The sequence below is a fragment of the Astatotilapia calliptera genome, chromosome 12, assembly GCF_964374335.1.
Source record: "Astatotilapia calliptera chromosome 12, fAstCal68.1, whole genome shotgun sequence".
Lineage (NCBI taxonomy): Eukaryota > Metazoa > Chordata > Actinopteri > Cichliformes > Cichlidae > Astatotilapia > Astatotilapia calliptera.
This window is the reverse complement of record NC_137433.1, coordinates 29,925,878-29,950,337: the sequence shown is the minus strand read 5'-3', so window position 1 is coordinate 29,950,337 and position 24,460 is coordinate 29,925,878. Positions and strand designations below refer to the sequence as shown.

Here is a 24,460-nt window from a genome sequence, read left to right as displayed (position 1 = left end):
TTTCTGTTCCTACTTTGGGATGCTCACGATGTGCAGCTCTGTTGACACCGAGGTCAAAATTTCTAACATGAGTAAAGTTGAAGGCTAAACTGTTGTTATTGCTGGTGCATTCAAAACACATAAAAATGTGCTTTGAATAAGTTGAATCGTTTCAGCAGTGTTCCCTGTACGGCACCGAGGAGTTTTTCTTCGTTCCTTCAAATATGCATATTCTTCGTGTTATTGACTCATGTTATTAGCTCTGTGTAATGTTTTTATGTTCACATCTTCTGCACTGCTGTGCCGTTTGCATGATTCATTTTTATTTTTAATGTTTTAACACATTATTTAAATTTATGCTCTCCATACGATTTGTGTATCTGTTATAATTTATAGCTGGAAAAGTGCTCATTATAGTGAAACTATTGTCGATTTCTTACAAATGAAAATCCAATAGAATCATAACAAAAGTCATTACATTAATCAGTTCAAACTGAACCTGATGGAGAGCCTATAGACATGCTGATGCTTCGTAGGGTATATGTTAAAAAATCAGTTTGTGCCACCATCATCTACCAATTAAAACACCCTGTGAACTCCATATTTTTAAAACGTTTATGTATATTTGGGGGAAAAGTGAGATAACTGGCACCTTTGGGTTTAGGTTGCATTGCTTTGGAAAATATGAAATAACACAGCAGGCAATCATTTTTCAGTCAGTCCAAATCATAAGATTGCTGCATGTGCACTTTATTCATTTAATTTTTGCTTGGAATCATTTGTATGAGATTCTCTCTGGATATACTCCAAAAACTGTGTAGTCCAAAAACATACTTATCAAGTTAATTGGGGAATCTAAATTGGCCGTAGGACTGAACATGAGCATGAAAGATTGTCTTCTTCTCTGCGTTCGCCCCGCAGTACACTGGAGACCTGTCCAAGGTGTACCCTGCCTCTCCACCGTGACAGCTGGGACAGGCTCCATCCTCTCATGACCTTGAATCAGAAAGCAGCTAAGAAAATGAATGGATCATTTTGAAAACATGACTCTGTTAGCCAAATAGCAAGCAGAGATATTTGGCATGATCGCTAGATCTTATTTTTTTCGTCAAATTTCCTAGTACTTTGTCTTTGCATCCTCAAACTGCAGAAACTAACCTTGGAACAGCCATGTAAATAAGTGAAGACTAAATAGCTCTCCCACTGTAGGTTATGGAGATGTTTTAAAGTAATAAAAACCCTGTTATGTTAGCCAAGAATCTATGAATACAAAGATGCCTCTTGCAGCTTTGATTTCATGTGTGATGGAAGTAAAAGAATATCCAGTGTTTGAAATTTCAATATCTAAGATCTTGTCATTTTGGTCTAATTTGTCTCATTAAGTACAGTCTGAGGCTTTTTATTCCCGCCAAGGGGTGCACTCTGCACTTGGAATATTGAGTCTCTTATTACATGAATTTCCATTTCTTGGCTTTTCATTGATGTGGCAAGGGAGTGACTGAGAAAATGCCCTGAAATATACACAGCTTCACAAAGTTTTGTGTTAACTTAACCATTCTTTCATTTTGAATTTTAAAGGCACTTTATTTTCCTGTTCAGTACCAACAAGATTTTTTAAGAATAGTGCCTCTTAAATTCTTAAAATAATAATAATACAGAAAAAGAAAAAAAAAGGATGCTTTGATGTTTTGATGAGATGTCGAGTGCAGCAAAGGCTATAGGTTGTCTAGGTTGTGTGGAATATGTGGGCTGTACCTTTGTGCATTTAAAAATCCCTAATGAAATTCTATATAAAGAATATGAATATAAATATGATTCAACAAACATTTTAAGCATAAATAACTGTATGAGTCATTTTGATACTGTTTCTTATTTAATAGCACCGTAGCAACACAGTGTAGACATCGGGCTCCTGCGCCTTTCCCTTCAAACAAAGAGAAGAAAATTCAATGTAAGGACTTTATATAGCCTTCAGAGACCTCATTCTGTTATATTTTAAAGCTCAATAGTCTCTCTCAGACACACACACACAAACATGTGTTTTTATGATTTTTTGGAGGTCTTATTTGGACATATCCTGACACAACTCTGTTAATGGGCACAATTGTGCCTCAGTTTGTGAGAGAATAATGTAACTGTATGCCATGAAATTCTGCATGGACCTTCCCGGGGGACAAATTGCCATGTTTGCTGATTTCCTTGCACTATATGCTAGTCTTGTTATTTAGCTGGAACATAAAAACATACACAAACACACACACACACACACACACACACACACACACACACACACACACACACACACACAAACACTTGAGAAATAATTAGCTGCAGTAGTTTGAGGCTTTAGTAGAATCTTCTATCTTCAGCTGTAAATAAAGACTTTGCTTTTAAAGGTAGAATTTAAAAAAAGAGTTGTTATTCAATTATAAGTGTTGTTAATAAGGCGAGTTAACATTTTAAAACAATAGAAGAGGTCATGTGTAGGAAGTAGCCTTAAAAAATAACCAAAAAGAAAACATCAGGTGGCAGGTTTTCTTTAGAAATATTAGTTTCCAGTTGCTATGAAAGTCTCCTTTGGTAAGCTCTGGTAATCCTCCGTTCACACATACTGTAGGTGGAGTTAAACAACAGAGACAGGCATGCTTATAGAATTCATCTCATACATTTTGCATGCCGGGCACATGTACTGTACATAAAAGATGGACATTTCCACAGTGACATCATCTAATAGACTTCAGAGATTCTTTTGAAACCTTTTCTTTGACATTTTGGCTGTTGGCATTTGTTTGTTTGTTTTCTAAAAATTCAACATAACCATATTTGGATCACGAGATAGTACCGAGGAGCTAATGCTAGTACTAGCTTAGTTTCCAAAAATCTAACGTGTGACTCTGTTGACTGATGATAAATGTTTTAGATGCCCAGTAACAGTCTTAATCTTGTTTGGTGTTCAGGTGTTGGACCTGTTTCCAATGCTTACCAAAAGAAACATTATGTGATTTGATATCATTTCAACCTCAGACACCTTGTCGCATTTATGGAAAAGGACATATAAATTATAATATAAGCACATATACAACGTGTGTTTTTCTTGTGTGTCTGTGTTCCAACCCTCCAACTCTCTGCTCCTGCATTCCTGCACATTTTACACTCTGTTTTGTGAGAACTACTCTGTATTGTTTCACATTCTGTCACAACTGTAAATCAGGGACAGGAAACAACAAGTAGCTGTGCCTGTGCCTGCTTTTCAATCAAAATGGTGAAAATATTCTCTAAGAGAACTTTGTGATTTCAGACAAAAGAGAAAGTCTGGAAGAAGATTTTTCAGTACAGAGTCCTTTTGCCTTTGTTGGATCCCAACCCTTCTTTATTGGACAGCAGGGTTGGGAGAGGAGGGGTTTAAAATACAGGAAACAGTCTGGGGCAAACTCAAACTCGTCCTGTGGTAAGGACTCTAATGTTCAATATATGGCTCACCTACTCAATCAAGTGAGCTACAGCAGGATCATTAATTCGGAGTATAACAGTGAGTTTGAAAACACCGATGAGACTGACCATCATTTTGCTCCCAAACAGTCCCATCAGCAGCCATCAAGGGGGGGAAATGGATGTCAAAAATGGTGAGAGCGAATGGTCCTCATGCCCAAGAAATAAGCCATCCCGCATGACTGCCACCACGATGCAACCAGGGCCAGCGCAAATGGTGTGACGTGAAATCTTTAACTTTATATCCTAGATGGCATCTAGAAAATCATCCTGACTGTGAGATGTTCCTTGATATAAATTCTCCTCCTTATCAAGGAGCAACAGAAGCATGTAAGAGGTGTGTGGGTCCAAGATAGACAGAAAGATAGATAAAGTGCATGAACTAAGTATGCAACACACAGAGCAAAACTCTGTCCCTTGTGTGGTTTATATGCTGGCACCAACAGGCTATTTATTTAATGGGAGCTGAACTACAGACTGAGATGAATTGTTTGGAATTGGGACAAAGTAAACATATGTTAAGTATTTTTACAGACTGTTATGACTAAATTGAATAAAAAAGACCCAAAATGCTAAAGTTGGCCAGGTATCAAAATGTGAACATCACATAAGGGAAACATCACATAAGGAAAATGCAATCAGTGGAGAAACTGAACTGATAACTGCATGGTCTCACAATGTCTTCTGACTGAGTAACAGGCTCATAATCATGAGATAGCCTTCACTCTAAAGCATTCCCTTCTTTATCATATATTTTATTCTAAATGAGGATCATAATGTACAAAATGAGGATCAGGCACTGATGAAGCCTTGAAACTGGCAATGGTGATTATAAACTCATCAGGAAAAGTGTTTACTGAGGCCACAAATCAAGTGAAAACTAGGATCATTTTCTTATAGACTTCTTTACAATTGGACTTGTGTTTTTATACAGCTAGCTCTCTGCCTCCCCAGAGGCTATATTTATCTTTATATAAAGTCTAAGGTCCAAAGACATGAAAGTGTATAACGGTAAATAGATATTATGTATGAGGGCAACAGCAGTGAGAATAACCTAATATACTATATAACTGCTTTGCTTTTAAACTCTCAGCTGACTGCATTTACATGTAAAAAACATCTGATACTGTAGGTTATCAAGCTAAGACTCAAAGAACTCTTATATTTGGTTATTTAATATGATGTAAAACTGTTATTCCAGGTTTTCTGTCTTTTTTGCTGTAGCTAACAGCTACAGGGATGCTGTATCAGTCAAAGGATTAAATGAGCGTACTTTCAAAATGTCTCTCACTCTGAGCACTGTGATCATATCTTATTGGAGGGCTATCAAGCCCAGGTACAATTTTCACTTGTACACCTGCCAAAACAATAAATTATTTAATCTATTCTGAAATAAAAAGAACAAAAACCTGAAACCACCCAGAACGATAAATATTGAAGAACGACTGATGGATCATGCCTAAAAGGAATACAGCAAACAGTAATAAAACTTTCACAGCTTTTCTTTTCTTTATATAAGAAGAGAGTCTACATATAAACAGTATGGACTGAAGCGGCATTCATGCTCCCGCTCTGTAGGAGAATTATTTATCTTTAGCTCTATTCCTGGGAGGATGCTTTTGACAACATCTCATCTCACTGTCTGAAAACCACTGCCATCCATTAGGGCCAGGAATTGCACTACGATGTCTTTGTGGGAGGCTTTGCCAGTTGCACTACGTTTAAAAGCTTCGAAGGAAGCAAAGCAATACTGAGGCAAAGAAAGAAAACATTTATTGTTCATGAATGTGGTGTCACACAGGTCCTGTCAGAAAAGAGCAGGGAGGTGAGGTCTTGGTTTGAGGTCTCTGAAGTAATCCTGCCTCCCCTCTTCTCTAAGCACAGGAAACTGGACTTTGGAACTGTTCTTTTTCAAGAACAATCAGCACATTCGTGTAAAAGCAGTACATTGCAAAAGACAGTCTAACATTCCACATGACAGCTAGGTTTTACATTTGTGATGCCCACTGTAATTTATATCCTTATAAAAATTTACAGAATAACATTTTTTGTGTCTCAGTGCAAAAGATATATATTCCAAAAGAATTTCAGAAAAGCCGTGCCCTTGTTAAATGTCCGTCCATATCCCTCCCCTTATCTGTACCCCTACAATAGTATAATTGGCCTGTTTACTGTACAAGACCACCAATAAATAACTAACAGAAGCAGTTTTACAGTCACTGTCAGGTAGCAGCAGTGTTTCAGCTTAGACTTTAAATACATATTCACAAACAACAGTGTGTCACTGTACACCCACAATTCATCAGAACTTTAACTATAGATAATAATAATAATAATTACATTTGTATTGATAGTAATTACCATGACAATAACAACAGAAAAAAAGAAATACATAGTGTCACATCGGCATTAAAGTATTTACATTGCTTTTTCAAGTTCTGTGGCTTAATTTCCCGTGTGTGAATTTCCCAAGTAAAAGAAGGCAATGAAGTGTCTCTAAGGTAAAAGGTTGACAGTGGGGAGTTTATCAGCTGGTGCAGATGCTATTGATGGAAATGATGCCTGGGTCCACCAGGCCAAGCTCCTCATGCTCATTCACACACAGCTGATAGCCACAGCCCCGCCTACGCTTCAGTGGGGTCACCTTGGCATCAGGCTTGGCTCGAGGTGGCAGGAGAAAGCCCACACTCCCTGCAATCAGCATGTGCCAGATGCTGTGTATGTAGAAGTAGTTCTCCTCTGTCTCCACAAAGGCGTAGAGTGCCACGGCAGATGTGGCAATCATGGTGCCCGGGAAAAGGAAGAACACCCAGCGCTTCCAGGTGGGCGGGTAGCAACGTCGACGCCGGATGGTGCGCACAGTCTGACAAGGTCCACAGACACATAAAAAAAAAGATTATCAATATCACTATTTACACCTGTTTTTTTCTGAAAGCTCACAAAGTAACATTTTCCAATGGGAACAGTTTAATACCCACTCATAATTTCATACAGGAAATGACAGCTTCCAAAAGAAATTCCATGAAAAGAAAAACACAGCGCCAATCCTTTACTGAGATCTATTTACAGACCAAGAAAAAGACTTAATTTATTCCCATATGTGCTGTGGTGCCTGCAACCAATATAACCCTAGCAACAACCACTAAGAACCTGAAAAAATCTATTTTTGTATTCATGTGTATCTGACCTCATCGCCACAGACTAGAAAGCAGAGTTATAATGTGCGCTTCCCAGGGCTGTGTGTAAACACGTGTTTGAACACATTGTCATGTGTGTTTCTTTTATGCTCACATGTTAACAGCATGATGTGTGTCAAAGGCAGCAGAGTCTCGCGTAGCAAACCACAAAGTGTTTTATATAGTGAAGTTTATTTTCATAGATCATAGTTTGTTTTCCACATGAATTGATCTCCAAGGCCTTGTGTTTAACGGTCTTACTAATTTAATTTAATGAACTTTTTTATGTAGAAAGAGCATATTGAAGTGGGAGATCACACAGGGAGAGTCATTAAAGAACTGAGACCAGTGGGATTTCAGCGAGGGACCACTAGACATCTCTATTTTATTGCAGGTGGAGAGCGATGGTATTCTCTGTGAATCTCTTGTGGTTTTATTGTATGAAATTTTGTATTCATGCCTAGCGCCGCAGAAAAAGTCTATCATCTGGATCAGCTGATGGATTAGTGACGTGCCTGTCAATGCTTTATCTGCTTTTTTATGTTTCTTTGCTGGAGCTGGATATGAAATCTATTTTTGAGAATATGTGCTAATGCTTTCTGTAAGTGTCCCATGATTGCCTCTATTACAGCGCAAAGAGAAATGAACATTTAATTTCATTCAGTCTCTATTTTCATCGCTTCATAAACACTGATTGCTTGAATGATTTTTTTTCTTTCTCAAAAGGTTATTATGAAGAATTTGACACAATATAAGGGGAAACGTAAGCTGGTCGTGAATGACAAAAGTAATTACATGCACGAAACGGCTCTGTATGCATTTAACAATGAAGAATGCAAAATCCTTGCATACTTTTGTGGTTAAGCCAAATAATTCTAGACCAGGATTGTGTTTTTATGTATGAGGCAGGGACCTCATTTAGTTTGAAGAATTAGGGATATTTGGCATTGACAGAGTTGAACTTCCCCCCCCTTCCTCTTGCTGCTAATGACACCCCTGCACAGCAGCAGACGCTCTGTGCCCTCCGCTTGACTGATCTAATTCGGTTGTGTCTGAGAACATTCAGAATGCCAAGCTTTGCAGAAACATGACAAGCTGAAATGAAAGGGCTCTTGTAGAAAATGTGCAGTGCTCAGACTCAGAGTTGGAGTACGGAGCGGAGAATGTTGAAATGCAGACATACGCTGTTGAACCGCTGATAAATTATTAAGTGTCAGGTAATCAAAGCAGAATCCCGGGTTTATCTTTAAAAACTGCAACATTAGCATGAGATTCAACTGCCTTTTATGGAAAGGTTGCTGCGAGGAATTTATTCCTATGCAGTCTGTTGTTTCATTTGCCAAGGGAGGATGAGATTATCTGTCTCTGTTTATACTTCCAGTCCGTAGACACTGTCACAGTATATCATTTGCCACTCGTCAAATAACATATGTCAACAAACCATCTATAATTGAATTACAAATCAGCCAAAGACTAAAGAAAATCAGCCAAATATTGAAAGCCGGTAGCTTTACATACATTTGCAGTGATTTATTTTAAAGCATTTAGAAAGAAGATATTTTTGACAATAGTAAAAAATACACTTTCCTACTTATTGTGCTAAAGCTGCAGGGTTTACATGGTGGAATTAAACAGTACTTCGTCTTCCAATATTTCTGTAGGATCCTCCAGCTCGCAGATAGATAACTCTCAGAGCTACAACTCCCACACTTTATTCAGCACAAAGCTTTCTCCAAGGAAACCACAAACCTTGTTTTCAAACTCATGTCAGAGGTTTGGTGTTAAAGGCTTTTTTTTCCACAAGAACCTTGCCTGAAAGACTATTATTTTTTATCTTCTCAGTTCAGGGAGCACATTATGACTCGAAGAAGAGTCAGTGAAAGTACAAGCTGAGTTATAATGGAACTACAACCCATGACTAATACCCACAGGCTGCAAAACTTTTAAAGCCCCTTCAATACTAATGTAAAATAGCTTCATTGGTCAGAAAACCACCAGTTTTTTATGCATGCACATGTTCCAAGCCTATGTTAGCTTACATGACAGATTTAATCCTTTTATACTTACTATCATCAGGGACTCGAGGGACTGTGGAGACGCATTTTATTTGCATGTCTGAACCAGCGTGAATGTTAAACACAAATTATGTATTAAAGTAACAGTTTCATGTTGTGCATAAATATAAAATAAAATATCTCCTATTGCACAATAATTTTACACCCTATAAATACAAGCAGAAATGCTTTTACACCTGATTAATACAGGTTTAATTTAATTTTAATAAGCATACATATAATGTGATAAAATACATTTTGGCACAAGAAAATTTTTTTTACCCAGCCCACTATAAATTTTCAAAGGTTATTTATATATTGGATAAAGATTTTTAGTGTGATACTTGTAATATCCACATTTTTATTTTACTTTATATGTTCTTACCTTATATCATATCATATTTTTATTTTTACTTATTTATCGCTTTAGACTGTTTCTCTACAGTTCCTATAAATAAGGAGATCATTTTTCTCTTACCCATGCCACGGCCATGATGCCCAGAGCAAACAGGCTGGGTCCCAGCAGGTTCCACAGACCATGACGATCCAGCTGCAGTGCCATGGACAGAGACATCGCCCCCAGCAGATACAGAACCTGACAAAAAAAAACCCATGGATCAATAACTGCCCTCCATAAACACAGTCAGCATTGTTACATGTACAAGCAAGAACATATTTGTGCGGTCAGGCGATAGCACAACTCTACCTTTGGAGAGGTAAAGACTATTGTCAGTGTGGCAAAGCTGTAATCTTTTTTCCATACATATAGGAAAAATGGCTTTGCATCAAATCTCTAAACCATCAGGTGATTCATGTGTGGACTATACTTTCACGTTTTCTCTGTTTTGAGCTGACATCCTGTTATTTGGCTTTCAGAGTTATACTTTTCTTAACACACGTGTTTTTTTGCCATCAAGTTCTATTGGAGATCATAGCTGTGATGCTCCACAGAAATAAGTGCCTTACTAAAAGAAATGTTGTTGTGCTTTGTCAACAAGTTCAACAAGGCTTTGGATGTTGTTATTTTCTACTAGTCACCACAATAATATATTACAAATTTTAGTTTTCAGTTAATAGTCTGCTGTTGCATGTTTACGTGTAACATTGAGCTATTATTAAAGATGTCCATGTTATGAAAGAACAAACAGGTTCGCGGTTGAGAATCATAGACAGTTTGACAGTATTGACAGATGGTTTTGAGGCACTATAGAAGTATTTGTTCATGTTATCTATTCAAAACAAGAAAATATAAAATAATGGCAGCTATTTACTGCATTGTTAACTGCCACAACAAGCTACCTTTAGCACACAGCATGCAAGTCTGTGCTCCAAAAGGTAAAAGCCTCTCATTATGTAAATATACAAGCACTTTAATGTACCCGTAGGGAAAATAACTGCAGAGTTCAGGTGAACTCAAAATGGGTATTTTAAAGTGCTTATAGAAAAATACACTAGACCTCTTTTGAAACAGCTGAAAGCCCCAATAAAACAGTGAAAACAAAATGCTAACAATAGAGCCGCATGATATATAAAATCAGTTATTTTATTTTATTTCATTGCCAAGCTCACAACTGGACATAAAGCCACAGGATATAAAAGAGATAAAGTGAGAATGAAAAAAATCAATAAGCTGTGCTACACATGCTCGGGGAGAACTTGAGCCCATCCAGAATGCCTAGGGTCTAGTAGGCAATGTGAGGAGGAATCGGGGATTTTTGAGCTGGTAAGAGATGACCTGTCTGCAGGAGAATAGAACTAATTGGCACACACCAAGGAGGAAAGGAGCAGCATGGTGCAGCCTGAGGACTCTTTGCAGCAACAGTCATCAGTCATGCTGCTCTGGTGGATCACACAGTGGCACAGAAACAAGCATGCATTGCATGCAGGCATGAATGCATAGTGACAAATGAGCCTGCAGGAATTCTAAAAAAACAATAACAATCTATTTTTATCTGCAACTTATATATTCATGCTTAATAAGATATATAGTGTGTCAGATTTAATGTATATAGTATTGGTGCATGTCTAATGACCGTACCACACTGAGGTGTCATATAACGGCCAAGGAAACAGTATGTGATGAAGTGGAGCTAAGTAAAGGTCAACTTATCATCTTTTAAATAAAAATTTCATAATTAAATAATGCTGGAACCATTAATATATTAACATATGCCTATATAAAACATTTTTACAAGGTTGTACAGACATTTGATGTACTAAGATTCCTGTGGATTACTGCTAATAACTGCTAAATTATTAGCAAGGTTACATACTCATTCATTCTATAGTATATTTTCAAATTTTCAAATTATTTGTGAAGTCACTTTACAAATATTAGGAATAATATCGGTTTAATTTCATATCATGAAAAGCAAACGGAAACAGAAAATTTGGAGCATCAAACACTGAAACAGAAAACAGCGCTTCTATTTGCAGCAGATATTTCAGGCATACCTATTTAGCTACTAGTAATTAAAATCATGTGGCTATTTTTTTCTGATTGACTGAACAAACATGTTTGATGTCCTACAGTGCAATTACATTGGTGAGAACAATGTTTTCAGAACTGTTCAGTAAGGAAGGGGCAAAATTACAAAGATGTGATGAAGTGTAATTATCTTCATAATTGTGATCCAGAACTTTCACCAAGTTGAGACTAACATGCCTCCTGGTGCTCAATCTTTATGTGAACTAGCATAAAATGATTTTCAGCCAACATTTTTGTGAGACATTAAGAGCTTTGCGGGTCCAAAAGTCGCATACTACACAGCGAGACAAACAATATTCCATGCTCTTAGGTCCTTTATCCTCTAGTACTAGTGTAACATACAAACAAACACACACATACACACACTCAGTGTCTCTTTCAAGTACACAAACGCACAAAGTCCCACTTGCCAGTCCTGACATGTGCGATTTGATTAGTGACTGCGTACTGCAGCGCTAAGCAAAAATGAAAACTCTAGAGGACAGCAGATGTTCATGCACTCCCCACCCTCCTCCTACCGCACACCCTCTCTCCACTCTCCCCCCTCTCTCTGTCTCATTTATGGACATGGACACACATTTACACATACGCACACACTTTCCCTCAGACTGCTCCATCTTGGTATGCAGCCAGGGAGTGACCCATGGAGAAGGTGCACCTGTTAGTGTTTACCATTACCCACGCAATATGTCAGCAACCAGAGAATTTAGTGCCATGCAATGCTGATTTTAACACATTGATCTTTTCATTTATGACTGAAAATTGAGGCATATGAGGTGCTCGTTTATAGCGCTACAGCCTCTCAGTACTTTAATCTAATCTAATCTAATCTCTCTTTGTTCATGGTCTGGGAGAGTGCAAAGGCATCAGGGTCTGAAAACGTCTGTTTCCGGATGTCTGAATCTACTGACATCTACCTACGACTAACATTTTATTAAGTAGCAAATGTGACAGGCTGAGTTGTTTTTCTAAATGGCTGTTTATCCATTTAGAAACATAATCTCCACATAAAAGGGTATGACCTAAGCTGCACTTCATGTGTCCAGGCTGAAGTGCCGCTTATTACTTTGCAGCTAGAGTGGAGAAAATTAGTGTGTTTATAAATATGCACTGTTAATGATGACATGCATTTTCTCAGTTCATTTGTGTTGAGATCAATGTATCGAAGAACTGTTGATATCACTATCTTTATCTTTATAAAGGGAAAAGTTTCTATTACAACAGGACTTTTCAGTTTTATAGAAAGAAAACAAATATCCAGTCTGAGTATCAGTAGAAACAGGCTTCGCTCAGAATTACACATACCTGTTTGATGATGGATTTTAGCCTAGCCATTGCAATGACGGTGACCCACACTGACATGAGTGACCCGAGGAAGTCACAAAACTGCAGAACATCATACTCCATGATGCAAAACACCACAATACCTGGCTGGTCGCATGCATGGTAGAACTGTGAGAAAAGAAGAGAAAGGCACAAAGGTTACAAAAACACGCAGATGTGTCAGAACAATAGACGGCACAACAGCACAAAAGTATTGATTCTGTAAAAAGCTTGAGCTGAATGATAAGCTGAATAAAATAAGCAATACCCAGGTTATTGCTGGTTACTGACAAAGAAGCTATACAGACCATTCTTTTACAAACTCATCTCAGATTCATTGCAACACAGTGGCATGCACATACTGGCCGACTCTATTTATGTATGAAATCCCACTAGCATATGTTTGCAGCTATATTTCTTGCAATTTTATTTTTACAGCTTTGTTGAAAGAAGAAAAAAAAATTCCGGTATGAATACATTATCTATAAAATGTCTACTCACTACTGTATACACTATCAATAAATGATTATATACAGTGGGGCAAAAAAGTATTTAGTCAGCCACCGATTGTGCAAGTTCCCCCACTTAAAATGATGACAGAGGTCAGTAATTTGCATCAGAGGTACACTTCAACTGTGAGAGACAGAATGTGAAAAAAAAATCCATGAATCCACATGGTAGGATTTGTAAAGAATTTATTCGTAAATTAGGGTGGAAAATAAGTATTTGGTCACCTCAAACAAGGAAAATCTCTGGCTCTCACAGACCTGTAACGTCTTCTGTAAGAAGCTTTTCTGTCCCCCACTCGTTACCTGTATGAATGGCACCTGTTTGAACTCATCATCTGTATAAAAGACACCTGTCCACAGCCTCAAACAGTCAGACTCCAAACTCCGCCATGGCCAAGACCAAAGAGCTTTCGAAGGACACCAGGAAAAGTATTGTAGACCTGCACCAGACTTGGAAGAGTGAATCTACAATAGGCAAGCAGCTTGGTGTGAAAAAATCAACTGTGGGAGCAATCATCAGAAAATGGAAGACATACAAGACCACTGATAATCTCCCTCGATCTGGGGCTCCACGCAAGATCTCATCCCGTGGGGTCAAAATGATCATGAGAACGGTGAGCAAAGATCCCAGAACCACACGGGGGGACCTGGTGAATGACCTGCAGAGAGCTGGGACCAAAGTAACAAAGGTCACCATCAGTAACACACTACAACGGCAGGGAATCAAATCCCGCAGTGCCAGACGTGTTCCGCTGCTGAAGCCAGTGCATGTCCAGGCCCGTCTGAAGTTTGCCAGAGAGCACATGGATGATACAGCAGAGGATTGGGAGAATGTCATGTGGTCAGATGAAACCAAAGTAGAACTTTTTGGTATAAACTCAACTCGTCGTGTTTGGAGGAAGAAGAATACTGAGTTGCATCCCAAGAACACCATACCTACTGTGAAGCATGGGGGTGGAAACATCATGCTATGGGGCTGTTTTTCTGCCAAGGGGACAGGACGACTGATCCGTGTTAAGGACAGAATGAATGGGGCCATGTATCGTGAGATTTTGAGCCAAAACCTCCTTCCATCAGTGAGAACTTTGAAGATGAAACGAGGCTGGGTCTTGCAACATGACAATGATCCGAAACACACCGCCCGGGCAACAAAGGAGTGGCTCCGTAAGAAGCATTTGAAAGTCCTGGAGTGGCCTAGCCAGTCTCCAGACCTCAACCCCATAGAAAATCTGTGGCGGGAGTTGAAAGTCCGTGTTGCTCGGCGACAGCCCCAAAGCATCACTGCTCTCGAGAAGATCTGCATGGAGGAATGGGCCAAAATACCAGCTACTGTGTGTGCAAACCTGGTAAAGACCTATAGTAAACGTTTGACCTCTGTTATTGCCAACAAAGGTTATGTTACAAAGTATTGAGTTGTATTTTTGTTATTGACCAAATACTTATTTTCCACCCTGATTTACGAATAAATTCTTTACAAATCCTACCATGTGAATTCATGGATTTTTTTTTCACATTCTGTCTCTCACAGTTGAAGTGTACCTCTGGTGCAAATTACTGACCTCTGTCATCATTTTAGGTGGGGGAACTTGCACAATCGGTGGCTGACTAAATACTTTTTTGCCCCACTGTATATCACATTATCGTAGTGAGACATCATTCATTTTAAGGAGAACTGGGGTTTTTATCATTTTATAAAGGAGGATTTCTTTTGTTAAATAATATTTCAAAAAATTACACAATAGGCACTTTCTCAACAAAAGCATGTGAAACCTTTTCTTCAAGGAGAAATATTAAATTAGTCCCCTGAGATATGAAAAAGCATGGTCTGCTTTTAAATGTAGTTTTCTTTCACTCTATAAAACGCACTCTTCTTGGTTAGGAGGCGGATAAAATGCAGCAGATTATTAAAAAATAATGATGCCATACCGAGCATTGTTTCTGGCTCCAGCAAGATTTCATCCTTAGCATCAATAGTAACGTTTATTGTCAGTATTTCTTAATTGTAATTCTGTGCTAATATACTAGATGTAGCTTTTTAAAAGGTACTGTAGCTGAAAGAAACAAAACAAAAACAAAAAACTTCATTTGATTCTAACAGTTCTAGTTGCCAAACGGTACTTTTGGTGGGGGTGAAATAATTTACCCAAACTTAATTTTGTCGTCATTTTTGCAGTGAAAATGTTTTCTAAAATTCGCTGTTGCCTGGGGGAAGTTCCCGTAGTGGAAAAGTAATAAAGTTATGGCTCTGAGCAGGGGATCATAGTAGAGATACTGGAGCATTTTTGTTTTAATGAAGGACATTCATTTTAATGCTTCCAATGCAGAATAGAATTGTAAGCATAAGTATTTCTGACTGTGGTGTAGTTTGGAATGACTTACTCAGAAATAGGAGTATGTCATCTGCATACACGGGAATTTGATGCAGAATGTGTTTCCTATTAAAGCTCGCCTTGCCACAATCTGATGACTTTCGGAAAACATCTGCTTTTGTGATTCTTTCTTTCTTTATGCTTACTTTTGTGCATTACTGATACCAACTGTTTATTAGCAAAGTACCATGCTTAAATAAAAGGAAAATATACTTTAGGTTATCACTTTTCACTCACAGTGGAGAAAAACATGGTGAAGATGTAGACCGAAGCCTCCAGGAGGTAGTGGCTTCGGATGGCGATGGCCACGGGCGGGACAAACATCAGGTTACTGAGACAGAGTAGCAGGGTGGAGAGGAGCTGGAAACTGTACGAATAGGCTTCTGAGTTGTCTGTGCACCCCCATCCATCCCAGCCTAAAATACCAATACACACAGACCACCTTAGTAAATCTGGTACTTTCACCTAAAAAACTAAAGCTCTAAGACAGGTTTTTGTTTTGTTTTTGTTTTTTAACAGGCTTTACATGTTGGGAAAAGCATAAATGGTGCCTGACTTCCTTAAACCCTCAATCAATTCCAGGAAAAACGTGGTTTTGGTTTATGAATGAGAAGAGTTTCCCCAGCAGGTGAAACTGTTTGTTTCAAACCCTTAATCTCTTAAAATGTATGAAATATTTATTATCTCTTGACAAGAATAATGCCTTAGCAGCCTTTTGCTATGAACAGACATTTCTCTGCAAAAATAATCAAAAACAGATATGTGTGAAGTTGTTTATCCTGCATAATAGAGCCTCCTGGTGTGAACTCACTTCTATTTTAAAACACCCCCGCTTTGGTACATTGGATCTTTATCAAGTGGTTGATTGAATAAGACAGTGTGAATTAAATATTCGTGAGCACTGTTGAACAGAGGTTTTGCAGTCTGAGATGGGCCAAGGGCAAGTGCTGAATGCAAAGCGTCTGCCAGGAAGTAGTCACACATGTGAAGTATGACAATGAATTTAACTGAGGAGAAACCAACTCTGATAAAAGAAGATCAAAGGCAGGATTTAAAAAAGCCTCAGAGGACATGCTTTGTTTAGTTTCATAAGCTCATCTTTTATTGAAAAGCTGTTGGTAATTAAGACTGTGTTTTATTGTCTTTTTTTTTGTTATTCTCTTTTTATTAAACAACCTATATAAACACAAATAATCCAAAATAAACATATAATCAAGAACAGACGTAAATAATAAATAAATAAATAAATAAAAATAAGAAAAACAGACGGGTGTACCCTCTAGTGTGTATGTACTCGCACACACATATTCACTCACACACCCATATTCTTAAGCATACATACACATACCTACTTACATATGTGTTCACTTGTAGTCTCATACATACTAACATATACATATAAACACATAACGATTCAGAAATGTGGCATATATAGTTACAGAGATTCAAACAAGATCGGGTCTCCTTAACCGGATGTAGTGTTTCCATTTACCCCAAATTTCACTAAATATATCAAACTGGAGTCTTTTAATGAAGGTAATTCTTTCCATTTTAAACATCCCATGTACAGTCTCATGCTAATCACCCAGTGATGGAATTTTCACACTAAGCCATTTCTTGGTAATAATTTTACGGGCAGCCAAACTCAGGATACCATACAACTGCTTAGACATTTTATCTACATTTACTGAGTATAAATATCCAAACAAAAGTTCGTCCCAATTAAAGGGAAGCTGCATACCAAAAATAATCTGCAACTCAGAGTGGATCAATACCCAAAAAATGTTGATCCTTGGGCAAGACCAGAACAGATGAAAATGTTTTACTCCTTGGGCCCCACAATTTCTCCAGCAATTAGAGTGATTAAAATAATGTTTACTTTGTGCAGGGGTAATAAAAAACCTACAGATACTCTTCCAACCGTAACATCTCCATGTATTAGAACTAGAAATTCTCCACTGAAAAGCGCACTGCTCATACCAAATGTTATCTGATATTGCTATATTTGTTTCATTTTCCCATTTTTTTTTGATGTAGGTAGTATTCCACTTCTTAACCTCTTGTATACCCTTGTACAATCTTGAAATCACCTTAAGGCCTGTGTCAGCCTGATAAGCCTTGACAAATATACTCAGAACAGGTAAAGAAAAAAGATCTGTTCTCTTAGGTATAAAATTATATAGATGATGCCTAATTTGTAAGAACCTAAAAAAGTCCGTTTTACTTAACTGTGTTCTATTGTCTTATCAAAATGCCTTATATTAGAAGATTAATACCAGGCCACTGAATGAGTCACTGAAAAGTGGCACATACAATTTAATTGCAGAATTGTCAGCTCAATTTTGGAAAATGACCTGTGCCATCCCACCTGGCTCGCTCTCATTTTCTTGTCACTCCGCATGATGTCTTTTCCAACAAATTAGGAATTCTTTGCAGCAGTGATGACCTATTTTCTCAAAGAAAAGTTCTGTCTTATCTTTCATATGTGAAAGAATCTTTTGACAGACAAGTGTAATTATACATTCAGGGTTGCACTTGCTTGCTGTTTATTAATTACTAATTAATTACTGATAAATATTTAAGGAGGTTGTTAAATATATACAGTACTAATTATTTTTCCCTTACATAAAACAACTTCCGCTCTTTTATTAATAACTGCATGACTTAGATATTAAAACAGAATCAAAAAAGACTTTACCGGACCACCTCGTTTCAATTTAATTGACAGTGTGCACTACAAGTTCAAATAAATAAACAAGGATTTAACAAAGCTGTCCATTTAAGCTGGAAAAAAAATGTTACCTGCTTTGCATTCACATGCAGCATAAAGGTAATTGTTGGTGCGCAGAAGCTTGCACTGTCCATACGTCCCACAGTCATTGATGCACGGAGTCAGGTATGCACGCATATAAACCTCTGCAGTTACATTGCTGCATTGCTCAAATCTGGAAAAGGCAAAAATATATGATTGCAGGTGATGCCTTCACTGTTTTTCATCTGCATAATGATTTTTGTTTATGGCCAAATGTGTCAGATCTATAGACTGCATAGCTGTGCACACTTTTTAGCATTCCAAATTAAGCTGGTAAACAATATACTTACTAAATACAAATATAACAGCATTGTTATTGTGAACATGTTATCAGCTGACATTCACATATCACTCCAAGCTCTTTTAGAGCTTTGTCTCACAAAGCCACTCAGGCGCCTGCAGGGTTTTGTCTAGTTTTCTTGTGTCCTCCAGAAGCCCTCATCACCACAAAACACTGGAGATCAAAAGGTTGTTTCGGCATTGCTAGATGTCAGACAACTTCATTCTATTAGGCCTCGGAAATCTCCAGCTTTATAACGCAATTACAAAACTAATTTTCTGTAAATTATGTCTATTCCACCAAGGGTTCTAGTTTAACCGTCATTAATTATTTTGAATAGGTAACTCAGCTGTAATTTCTCACAAAACTCTAAGTCTACAGGTGACTGCATATTCACAGACAGAGGTTACTTACTTAATTTGCTCATCTTTAACACTACAAAAACAAAAACTGCTAATCAATCAGTTAAAGAGAATAAAACTTCAAATATGTTTCTTTATGTGTTTCTGCAACATTTTATTTATTTTGTTTTTATTTAGTTGTATACATCAGCTTAACTGTATATTTGAAGGGCACCTGTCATTTACCATCTAATGACACCTGATTGGTTTAGTATATGCAAATGCGTGGAAATCTAGCACATAACACTCTGATCTTTGTCTGCATTTTCATACATCAGCTAAGTGTTCGTGTGAGGATGAGTCCACGTCCCACACCATCTGTTATTATCTGTTATTCAAATTCAATTGGAACTCCCAAGTGGGACGGGAAAAATCTGCTTAATTTCATTCTGTTCACATTTTTGTGCCATAAAGGCTTCGCCAGAACAGCTCAATCTGCTGAATTGCTAATACTTACGAACTCGTATATAACATTACAACAACAAAACTTAATGAAAACATTCGCTCTAACTTCTCTCTCTGACATGATTCGCACCGACTTTAAATAACCCTCAGAGAAAAATACTTTACTTCTTGAATTCACAAGTTAAGTAACACTTACATAAACATGGAGAGAAAAACAGAAAGAGAGGGACACTGGTGTGGCCTTTGCAGTAGGCCAAAGCCTTATTGGTACCTACAAAGTATACTATTAATATCCAAATACCACTACCAATAAAACAGCGTTGCAATAGCATTTTTTTTAAAAAGCTTTTTGCAAACTTTTCTTGGACCCTTTGAATTAAAACTGGATGTGTGCATTTCGATTACAACTTGATTGTTTGATTTAAAATTCACTATGATGTGTGCAAAAAAGTGGTAAGTGTGAAAATATGGATAAACCTCAAAATCTACCCCTCCTTTATGTCATATGCTTGGTGTGCACCATACACACATTTATGAAGCCAGTGCCAAATCAGTCTGCTGGGTGACAGATGGCAGAGGATGTGGTTCAATGAGGGAGGCTTCGTCATTCAAACAGAAAGCATGGTGTCTTCATTATGGCAATGAATTATTTATTTTGGTAAACAAACTAGTGATTGTGTTATGCTGACAAATTCAGAAGATATGAATGTCCTATTTTGCAATTGTCTTTGTGTAATTGACAGCAAATATTGTCTCGTAGAGGTTGCTGTGGAGCATTGGGACCTGGCCGAAGAACTGATTATGAGAATGTCATAAATTTATGTCAAAATGTATGACGTTCAGCTTGTTTTGTTGAATTCCTGCTTGTAAAAGATGTTTTTGAGACTTTCTAGGTTGAGCACTCAGGAGATTATAGTTTACACAATTTTAAAGAATAGTTTAAAGAAGGCATAGCTATAAGGATTCTTACCATTGGACCCAATTTATCAAGACTTTTTGCCAAGTTTTTCAACCTCCTGTTTGACAGGAGGTTCATATTTAGTGTATAACCATAAAAGCAAGTATCACAATTTTAACAGAGCAAATATTAATTTCCAAAACTGAAATAATGTCTCTTTATAGGCATAAAAACACATACTAAAACTTGGTTTAATTCAGCGGTCCCCAACCTTTTTTGCGCCACGGACTTAACGATAAAAACGATTTAAAAAAAAACAAAACAATAAAAACGATAAAAACGATAAAACCCCTGAAAACCAGAAATTTCACACCCTGGGGGTTGGGGACCGCTGGTTTAATTGATATATATTTAGGATAAGATGAGATGAGAAAGTTACAGCAGTTACAACACTATATGTAAAGCACAGATAATATATAGCAAATATGGAGACTGGTATGAAGCTCTATAAAATAGAATACATAACCAACAAACAGGTAAAGTTCTCAAGGGAAGCAGTGCTTTCTGTCTTACCCATGTTCAGTAGCACACAGAGAGCGCAGACTGAGGTACCAGGTGCCTGTTTGTGGGTAGGGAATCCTCAGTTTGGTGATATTAGTGGAGGTGTTCACAGAGAGGAAAAACCCTGCCACTGATTCTGAAGAAAAAGGTAACACAATAAAACACAGTCCAAGCTGTGACAGAGAAGGTTCATAACTAGATAAGCTTTGCGCATACAAGGCAAAAATATCGATTACTTGTGCTGTTCTCACAATTCTACTAATAAACTTGCTTAGATTCAAAATCACACACTATGTGGCTGTTTTGTTTAAGCAAAATTTGGCATACCTGATTCACATTTCAGTGATGTGTTTTCGCGTAAGAAAAGTGGCATCCCGTGGTTGAGGCAGCCAAACACTGTGAGATTAGCTCCTTTCAGCGTAGACTGCAGGAAAAACACATAATCAAACGTCATTCATCCGTCCAACCATCAACCATCTGCTGCTATCATTCTGGTGAGCTAACACTGTTCATGATTACCTTTAGGTCTATTTTCTGCACAGCCACGAGATAGTAAACTTTAAAACTAACAAATCAAGTAAAGTGCTCTCTCTCTGTCTGCCAGAGGCACCTACAGTAAGTGAAGATGTTGGCAGTTTATCGCCTTGAAGCATCAATTATACATTAACATGCTCATGCATTGAAAGAAATCCAGGAGAATTATTCAAGCGTCGGGAACTGCATATGCTTATACAAATTGGTTCATTCTGCAGAGAGGTGAAGGGAGGCCACAGCTGTCCAAATTGGTCTATTGGTAAACAATAAATAGCAGCAAACTAGATGTGTCAATTTGCACTCAAGCACCAAACTTGACACTTTATTAGTTTTAAAATGCCCCTCCATTATTTACCCAGTCTCCATCTTTTGTTTCTGTGTGTGTAGGTGGGTACAGCGATGGGTCAGTTACTAAACCACAAAGTATGCTAAAAATCAGAAGACTTTCTGACGAAAACTTTACATTCAGAAATTCACCACATTATATACATTTGTGGGATAACTTTAGACAATTATTTCTTAAATACATAAGATTTCTATCACCCTCTTAGCAAAAAATGGGCATAATGTATATATAGGGAGTTGGCAAAGTTGTTGATTAATGCAATGACTAACAAACACTTTGCCAGGTGCTGAGATTTCAGGCTTCCTAAACTCACCATCTGGCCTCTATTCTCTTGGTGGGAAGACTAAATCACACCCAGTGGCATTTTGAGAGAGCCCCACACCCTCCCCCTCCTTCATCCTGGCTCTCCTCTACAGTTTGAGGATAAAGGATTAAGCAACAAATATCAAAGTGGCTCACCAGATGCAAACATGGGGAGAGCAAAGCAGGCAAGAGCCACCCCAAAGCCAGATAATATGATTCTAATTGGCAGGTCAAAGAGCTCCATCAAAGTAGAGATGTTTGTAGTCAATGTAGCTAGATGGCAAGGTTGGTGTGCCAATTGACCAGTCAAGCACTATTAGAGGGATTATTATAAAAGTACAAGTATGTACACATTAATTTTTTTGTGATTTCTTTCCTCTGACTTTTTCTTTTGTAACAAAGGTTTATCCAGCCATTCATGTCAGCAAAGGATGATTCCTGGTGAATCTTATTCGATAATCTTCTCCCTTGCTCTTAAACACCACTAAATGGTTAAATTTATACTTTTACTGTGATGTATACCCTGTGATAAACTGGCAACTTGTCCAGGCTGTACCCCCACCTCTCACCCTGTGACAGCTGGAATAGGATCTCCCCCTCACCCTGACTTGAGGATGGACTGATGGAAGGATAGATGGATAAGCAAAAAGTTCGGTATAGTCTGATACCTTAATGAGGACACATTTCAGTGACACTGATTTCCTAACTTTTCATTCAGAACAACAAAGCTGTCGGCTGTTCTTGTACACTAGAAAGCTCCACAAAGCTCAGTGTAAAAGTCAAAAGAGACATATTTTTTAATTGAGCAAAATGAGAGTGTGTGAAGCGTTAATGATGCAAAGGAAATAACAGAAAACATACTTTAATTATTAGACATTTGTTTTTTAATTAGGGCAATTAAGATAGAGGAATTAAAATAAATAAATAAACATCCATATTACTTTATTATTATTTTAAGCATGTATGGGAAATTACGGCATCACAAACCAAAAAAAAAAAGACATACTAGAGGTAACTGTAAATTCTTAGCATCTTGAACTGTTGTGATTACAGTCCCAGTCTTTTCTCAAAGTTAACTTTTTTGGAATTCACTCTTAAAAAACAAGTTACCAATCTTAACTTCCTTTTTTGCTGGCCTCATATGCATTCCTGAGCATCTGTTGACTCAGTAATACTGCAGTATTAAAGCCGTTTAAACTGACAGAATCGTGAGGTTTTGCACTGTCACACAAAATATACTTTGTCAAGGTTTAGCGAGGATTCAACTGTATGCTGTCGCATATGAAATAACAAATCCCACTATGGAGTGCTCGACCTACCCCAGCCTGCAATTCAAGCTGCTATGAAAATTGTTACAGGGTTAAAGCTTACATGAAGCCAAAATGTGACGATGTCCATCCTGTTTTTGGTGTATTTACTCAAAATAACATGACAGACACATGTGTGTAAATTATTTGCAAGTTAAAAAAGCACATCTATAATATAAGTGCACCCAACCTGGTTAGCCAAGAAAGCTAAAGATGTTCAAAAATCAATGGAGCATGTGTAGCTTGTTTTCATTTTTTAGAAATTATATCCCCTTTTAAAATATAAAAAACTATAAGACTATTTCAGAATCAATGCACTTTTTAAATATGATTTATTATTCCACCAGTAATGAATCTCAGTGATTCATTTATTCATTTCATTATCTGCCCATAAACATCCTGGTTCCCCAGGAAACACATGCAATTAAGGAAGAAAGATTATCTCAAGATACAGAGATGTGATCACTCTCAAATCTATCATCCAAACCGTTCATGCACTCGAAACAACGATATTCCCTTGCTTCTTTGATATTTTACTGATAACTTTTGAGGCTCATTCTGTCTCTCAAATCTGTCTGAAATAATTTCCCTTCAGCGTGGATGCTGGCTTTCTCAGCACACTGCATCATTTCTGTCCAGAACCCAGAATTTCTAAAAGGATTTCAATCACTTCTTAAAATAGCTTTAGCTGTCAGGGCATTATGTGATGTGTTGTTAATAATATTCTATTCTTGTTCTGCTTTAAGAACACATTCATGTCTGGAATTCTAATGTTGATTTTGTATGTTTTTTTTATTTACTGGCTTTACTCGTAAAGCCTTTTGTAATATGATTGTGAGCATTGCTATATTAATCATGTTTAATGTTAGGATTTATATGCCCGATCCATTATGCAGATGTTAGTTATGATTGGTGAATGTGAGTGGCAGACCCATAATTCAATCAGGGGTGCTATCTACCAGCAAAGTAAGGCTCAAGGTTAAAGACTGAAGAAAACTACTGTGGAAAATCTTTAAAAGGATCACTTCGACAGCCCTGATGCATCAACTCTGATTGCTAAAATAGAGGAGAAAAAAAAGGTTTGATGAATGCCAGTTTGTCTATGTTGTATACTGACATGTTTTTGCTTTGCTGAGTTTAATAGAAGTTATGCTGATGACATGTGCCAGGCAGTAGATAATGCCAACTGATGCAAGAACATGGACAAGCTGTCATGTGCTGTATAT

The 24,460-nt window shown here is 37.5% G+C and overlaps 1 protein-coding gene across 1 annotated transcript in view; it reads right to left on the bottom strand.

Annotated features, from left to right (window-relative positions):
- Nucleotides 1-5,219: 5,219 nt before the first annotated feature.
- tmem8b (transmembrane protein 8B) overlaps nt 5,220-24,460 on the bottom strand; it is a 36,104-nt gene continuing 16,863 nt past the window's right edge. The window contains exons 7-13 of the mRNA XM_026187552.2: nt 21,072-21,168; nt 20,757-20,880; nt 18,190-18,332; nt 15,625-15,803; nt 12,492-12,638; nt 9,177-9,293; nt 5,220-6,331 (exon numbers count right to left, since the gene is read on the bottom strand). Coding sequence (XP_026043337.1) covers nt 5,996-6,331; nt 9,177-9,293; nt 12,492-12,638; nt 15,625-15,803; nt 18,190-18,332; nt 20,757-20,880; nt 21,072-21,168 — 1,143 coding nt within the window. The 3' untranslated portion in view covers nt 5,220-5,995. The remainder of the gene's footprint in view (nt 6,332-9,176; nt 9,294-12,491; nt 12,639-15,624; nt 15,804-18,189; nt 18,333-20,756; nt 20,881-21,071; nt 21,169-24,460) is intronic.